The sequence below is a fragment of the Bacillus rossius genome, chromosome 2 (assembly GCF_032445375.1).
Source record: "Bacillus rossius redtenbacheri isolate Brsri chromosome 2, Brsri_v3, whole genome shotgun sequence".
NCBI classification, from domain to species: domain Eukaryota; kingdom Metazoa; phylum Arthropoda; class Insecta; order Phasmatodea; family Bacillidae; genus Bacillus; species Bacillus rossius.
Genome location: NC_086331.1, coordinates 110,119,675 through 110,126,718, shown reverse-complemented (window position 1 = coordinate 110,126,718; position 7,044 = coordinate 110,119,675). Strand labels below are relative to the sequence as shown.

At 34.4% G+C, this 7,044-nt stretch overlaps 1 protein-coding gene across 1 annotated transcript in view; it reads right to left on the bottom strand.

The window, feature by feature from the left end:
• Window positions 1–4,497: 4,497 nt before the first annotated feature.
• Window positions 4,498–7,044, bottom strand: part of LOC134529604 (14-3-3 protein epsilon) — a 37,919-nt gene continuing 35,372 nt past the window's right edge. The window contains exon 6 of the mRNA XM_063363882.1: window positions 4,498–6,280. Coding sequence (XP_063219952.1) covers window positions 6,225–6,280 — 56 coding nt within the window. The 3' untranslated portion in view covers window positions 4,498–6,224. The remainder of the gene's footprint in view (window positions 6,281–7,044) is intronic.

The window sequence follows — 7,044 nt, the reverse complement described above, 5'->3', positions numbered from 1 at the left end:
CAGGGATAGGTGGGTCACAGCGGTAGGAACCCGCCTGCGCCTGACATCACCCAACTTGCTGGCATCTAGTAAGGGAGTATTTGGGCAGAGGGCAACATGAGGTTTGAGCTTATTGTGGTGCACCGCACCACAGGCCATATTCGCAAGAAAATTGTGTTCTTTCAAGTTCGTATTATTTTAATTACTTGTGTAAATCACTATTGTTAAACAGTGTTACATGAGTATTGTTTGAGCTGCATAACTAAATATTTCTTGCTGGTATAATGCTTTCACACTTTTAATTCGACAGGAATTAGTTATCACAAATTATGTTTTGACTAATTTATCACACACCATATTATAATTATGAGCCTGCGAGTGTGTAAATATGTTGAGTCCAACTTAGAATATGCTAGTTAAAAAATGTTTAAACAAATCCCATACGTGGAATATTGTTTTTTGTTTTAAATTTTGTGGCAAAATGGTTATAATTTAAATAATTACCATGAGGTAGGTCCGTGCCGTTTAGTTTACGCGTCACGGAGCGGCGGATATTGTCCTTGTTTATTCATTCCATGGCAGAACATCAATGCCTATGAAAACATTGCAGTATATCTATGTAGGCTATTGGCAGAATCTGTTGCACTAAAACTCTATAAGGTATTATTTGCAGAACTACAAAATCAGTCTATTAGAATGCTCAATCAAATCTAACCTAACATAATAGAAAATTGAATTAAAAAAATTTTATAATCAATTCTAGCTTTGATATTTATATTGGAGTAGTAATTTGTTAATTCATGTTTATTAAAAAAATTATCTTCTTTCTGCAGTTTTACCCCTTTACGATATACTTACGAATCGAGGTTTGAATTGCAAAAGTATTTTCACTTTTATCACGTGTACCGAGTTAATATGCCATCTTCATTTTTTTTTAATTTTTGACGTGACGTCTAATAAATCGACGAACGCCGGCTACACGCACGAAAAAGTGTCCCACTACGGATGTGTCCTGTTTGCTCATTTTACGCATGCGTGGCATCTCTCTTCATACTCATTGTACGCATGCGTGGCATCTCTCTTCATACTCATATTACGCATGCGTGGCATCTCTCTTCCACTCGATTGGAACAACCATCGATTTGACTTTTCAATCATATTTTCGTCGTTTGAATTATTAATATTATGTAATTTAACAATTGTCCCCCGATTTTCAGCACAATCGGTATGGTTATTTAAAAGTAATGTTGAATATTCAAATACGTTTTGAACCAACAATGGTGTTATACAGTTACACATAATTCAAATTACACCCGGGATCTTTTGCACAATGTTTTAAAAAATATTGTAACACATTATAAATAAGTTTGGTGTATTTGAGATGCGTATTTGTTATAAAATCGTGTTGTAAAAACGAAATAATATTATTCCCCTACCGTGAGCAAAATTTTTATAAATCTGTATATATAATCTGAAACAACTAAATATCAAGCATGGCCTCGTGGCCTGGCGGTCATCACCGCTAACTTCCAATCCAAGGGTTGTCGGTTCGAATTCCAGCAGCTGCGGAATTTTTTTTGTACTTGTAAAAATAAATAGGGCACACGCGACATTTCAAAAATAATAAATATATTTGAATTAATGAATGCAAATAAAAGTAAATTTATTAATTAAACTGTACATCTCATTTCACTCCTTTGTATCCATACAAAATAGTGATAATTCAATAAAAATGATTCAATGTTATTCATAAAAGTATGCAGAGGTAGATTTTATCATACAAAAGACAGAAAAATTAAAAAAAAATTTCTTCCTCAAAGAATATAATATTTTTAATGCCCAACTGGTTTGGTTGCAAAAACCTATTACGGCTCAGTCTCAGGCGGAATATATTTCCTTTTCTTCTGGATCAATCATTTCATCAATGTTTTGTTATGACGTCACGTTAAACTATCATCCGTAAACCAACTTATACAGACAACCAATTTTTTTTTTACCAATTTTGATACTTTGAAACAGTGCAACTAGTATGCTGTTGCGGGGTGTACGACCGGGACGTCCGAGCCTCGTGCGGCCTCGTCTAGTGTAAATGGCACCGCAGTACGTCAGTCGACTGCCGCGGTTACGTAACACGTGACGTCATTCGGCTGCCGGGTATATTAGCCCACGCACGCGCCAGCTCGCGAGCTTATAGCCGGACTGCACACCTGAGTCTTCTACCATGTCGAGTGGCCCAGCGGTCGCTACAGGACTTTGTCGCCGTTGGTGGTAGAGCCCATTTTCGGTTTCTACAGCAATCACACGAGTGATATCCTGTTTACCACGGACTCCGACGGCTGTGATTGTAAAGGCAAGTACTGGAAAGTCTGACGGCCAGAATCGGCCCGTGTCCACCGTTGTTTATTGACGTCAAACAATACGCACGCTTAATAAACTGGGACAATGAACCGTGACTTATTAGGTTAAGTATTAGAGACTCGATAGTATCTTATAGGAGTCAGTAATTAAAATGTTAAGTGTTTGTGCCTACTCCCGTTTCCATAATAAATGTGGCGTTTTGGAAAGTGACTTAGTATCACCTGCCTCTCTGTCACCTTTTTCCTTAATTCAATGTTGCCGGTTAGCTCAGGCTAACCCCCCCCCCACAACAATGCGATAAAACACAGTACTGTATGTTTAGTGAAATAGTGATCTACAACTTGCATACAAAGCCCAATTTCCTAAATCAGAATGTTTTGTTTTTGTTAAATGTTGGCATGCCAGTAAACATATTTCACTCTAGCAATGCTTTCTTGATACAATGTGAATTTGTGGGTTATATCCATATTTGGGGTAACTATTCAATGAACAGTTTCACAAACACAACCTTAGTCCAAAAATTCAATTTTGCATACCATTGTCTTAGCATTAGTACATTTTTTAATTGTAAGCTACCCTTAGGCATGTTTCAACATTTTTATTTTTACATTTACAATGTTAACATGGTTTTCAACTGCTTCCCTTGTATCATCAATCAATCTATAAAGATTGTTTTGGTATTAATGTTGATTAAAACATCAAAGTGGATTAAGGAAGTGTTATTTATGTTACAGTGCAAGTTTTACGTTATTTAAATAACGAGAAACAAAGTAGGAACAATTTCATTCTTGGACTATATGGTCTTTTTTTGCCAAGAACCCTTCACTTGTCTTTGCCATTATATTGACACAGTAGTATTTAAATAAATGTGAATTTGAAGGCCTTTAAAAACTTTGAAACCCGAGATCTGCATCTGTTTTATATTTCTTTCCATTTAATTGTAACAATTATTGTTTCATTACACTAGAACCCCAATTTTACGTATATTCACGGTTCCAAAAGTTTAATTAGTAAAATCACTACCTTCATAAAATCGGGGATGGCCAACCGGACGAGCTTTGCGTACCTACCTACGTCGCAGAAGCTACTGCCACCGCATTTTTGACCTGAAGGTCCCATTTTTTTTGTTCTCCTTATAGGAACATACTTGAGAGTATTTAAGCCCAAAAATACGCTGTGCATTAAAAAATAACATTTTTATAAGCTTTAATTGTGATTTTTTTCAATTTTTTATTTATATTTTTGTGTCAAAATTTCCGATTTTTCGAAGTTTCCTAAGAATGCATTCGTAAAATGCTGGCTCTAGTGCAATTGATTTTCAAAGTTCTCATCCCCCCCCCCTCGCCACTCAATTTAAGGGGTGCAACAATGGTGTACCCACAGGTAGAGCATGTATGAGCAGTGCGAGTGTGTTCTGCCTGTAGTCTCCTGTAGCCAAGCGTGGGTACATCAGCTAGTTTTGTATTAAACACCACATTAAAGAAAAAAAAACCTTTTTGAGGTGTGTAGTTATAGGTAATTATTGCAACATAGCTTCGTGGGTATTTTTTTAAACCACTTTTTATATTTATCAGCAGTGTCAGTTGGTTAATTAGCCAAACAATTCCCACATTGATCTTATTTAGTGTGTGGCATGTGCAGGATGTACTACTCAAGCACTTAAAGTTGTATTTATGGGAATTTTCCTAATGCAGCAAAATATTTCTTAAGACTTCACGTCCATCCAACTTTAAATCTAACTGGGGAAAAAAATAGTCTTAGATAAAGAATAGTAACTACTTGTGCTGCTGCCTGACCAGTAAAGGGTCTGCACATAACATTGTGGCATAATGTGCACAACTCGCCCCTCTTGTCTTACTGTCTTCTCTCACTTCAGACTCCCTTGCCACGTGCAAGGCAACCCGAGTCGCAGACGAACAGCACACAAAGTGAACTATGCATACAACACTAGCTAACTCTTCCACATAACTCAGTGCTTTTGGCAAAAATAAGAGCATGCTTGTCTATTGTAAAAGGTAGGGGTGAATAAGAATGTTACAACTTGAATGTTATTAATCTTGTTGAAATTTAAATGGACTAGAAAAAATGCAAACAAACTATAAAAGCGAGTAAATAATATTTTTTAAAAAATACAAAAATTAATAACAAATAAGACAACAGTACAATAAATTAACCCTGTCTTTATTTCAAAAAATAAGTAAAAAATAAATTTTTGGCTATTAATGTTGGGGTTGAAACAAAAATTTATCATAGTAATATTTTTCACTAAAATGTACCAGAATACAACCTATTATAAATCTCTACACAGAAAAAAATTCTGAATGTAACTTTCAAATGTAAATTTTCACAACACTTATTTATTTTACAATAAATATCTGTAGTTCATTGTGTTAACTTTGGATACAGTATTGTACATAATCATAATACTTAAATACAATGTGAATGTTATAATATGGATTTCATCTGCTCACTTCTGTTCCAATAGCATTATTCACAATCTGTAAATCTAAAGCTGTAATAGATACATACCATAGACTGATGTGTGCATGTGATCAACAAATGTACTATACAATTTCACTATGTATTTTGGTACACTAGTAACTACTGTACACTTGCATAATCTAAATAAGAAACAAATAAGAACAACAAATTTTGCATACCTACTCTTTTGAATTTTGAAAAGATAATTTAGATGAACTAGGGATAACTTACCACACACTAGATTTCTTGAGTGCAAGAAAAATAATCATGCTACCCTAATGTTATTTTGATATTTAAAAAATTTGAGTGAGAAATATGTGTAAAAAAAACAATCTTACACCACTTTGCACAAAATTATTTACAAAAAAAAAAAACTAAAAATCATGACAGCGACTAAAAAAATTCTTGGAATTCAAGAAACAACTAATTGCTTAGTGTTAACATTACACAGCATGCAGAAAGTAAAATTCTACAATACTGCATCAACACTATTATTGCAAAGTTCACAGCAAATTATTACTAATAGTCAAGGGTTAAGAAATTTCATCCACACTAAATGGAACTTAATAAACAGAGCTAACCTTCATCTGAAATCCACACGGAACTCCTGCTCTTAAATGCATATTTGGAAACTGTACCTTATAAAAAAAACAATAGTTTTAGGGACAACTGTGACAGAACTTACAGTTACAGGTTGCAATGAAATAATATTATTGCTTCTTAAAACATAGAAAACCAACCTAAAATAATATTACTAATAAGTAAATTACAATGGAATAAAAAACATACAAAAATAAATGGCAATGATTTCAAAAATGTATTTTATACATTAATCTTATGGTTAAGCCAAATATAAAATTGTGTGCTACTTTTTGACAAAAATATTTCATAGTTTTAAAAACTTTAAAAGAATAATATGTACATGTAAACCAACAAATTCTCAAAAGTAACATTTTCACATTATAAATTAATGCAAAATGAGCAAAATAAAAACACTTATTACACAAGTTTTTTTAATACTTCACTGCAGCTGAAGTTATAAAAACAAAGTTTAGAACTTTTTTTTTCACAAAATATCCATAAAATGCACAAAAATTCACCACATGGATCAATAATTACAATACCAAAAGCACCGGTGGTGATTCTTCTCTTAAAAGGTACTAAAATATTAAGGTACTTGTATGGAAAACTGCAGTTTCGCAAGTGTTACTCAGTAAAATAGTCAGATGAAGTAATGTTGTCAGTTTAAATTAACCCATCAAAACCCCATTTGAACATCGTTGGGCCACAACGCAGAGAAGGTTATTTCAACATCTGTCCAATGAATATTGCCAGAAACTTTGGACATGGTCACAGTTTCACGAGTTGAATTCAACACTGTCCAGAAGATACCTTAACAGTGCAAGTTACGATACATCCTGGTCTTCCACATCTTGCAGTTGTTCCTTCTGTTCTGCTTCTCCTATAAACAAACAAACTGCTACATGCAAGCAACATAAGCTGCAAATAGACGCACATGTGATCAGGCAAGATTTAGTTCCTCCAAACAGCTTGGTTATTACACAGTATGTCCATAAAATAATGTCCCAGTAATAAATTTTAATAGTATCAACTGTAAGCATTGAAGAGTGTTGGTTCAAAGTCACAATTAATGAGTAATTCAAAGAGTTTTAGATAAGTGCATGTGCAAGTACTGCTTTGTTGTTTTCTTGCTTGCAGCACCACCTATGTTGAAAGAATGGCTCTTTTCCCAATTCGTAGAGGATGAACCTATAAACTATATTTGGCAACAGGACGGAGCCCCTCCCCAATTGGCTCATCATTGTATGAGAGTGGTTGAACGTCGAAGTCCCTGACCATTGGATTGGTCGTAATGGTCAAGAGACAGCTCTTTTTTGCTGGCCTACCTACACCTAATGAACACCTAATGCCATGCAATTTTTTCCTTCTGAGCTTTATAAACCATTGTGTCTACATTCTGCTGCTACCCAATGATTTGCCAGAGTTTAGACAAAGAATTGAAGAGGCTATTGCTTCCATTACTCCGAAGTGTGGGAATAATTGGACTTGGGTTCAATTCGATGTAAGATTTGTTGTAAACAGTCAAAATAAAAATGTTATAACTTTGAAACTGGGACATACTTATATGGACATCCTATATAGTTGCTATTATGGTTCACCTGGTTTTAACTACTATGGTCACAGAAACCAACACAACATGTATTA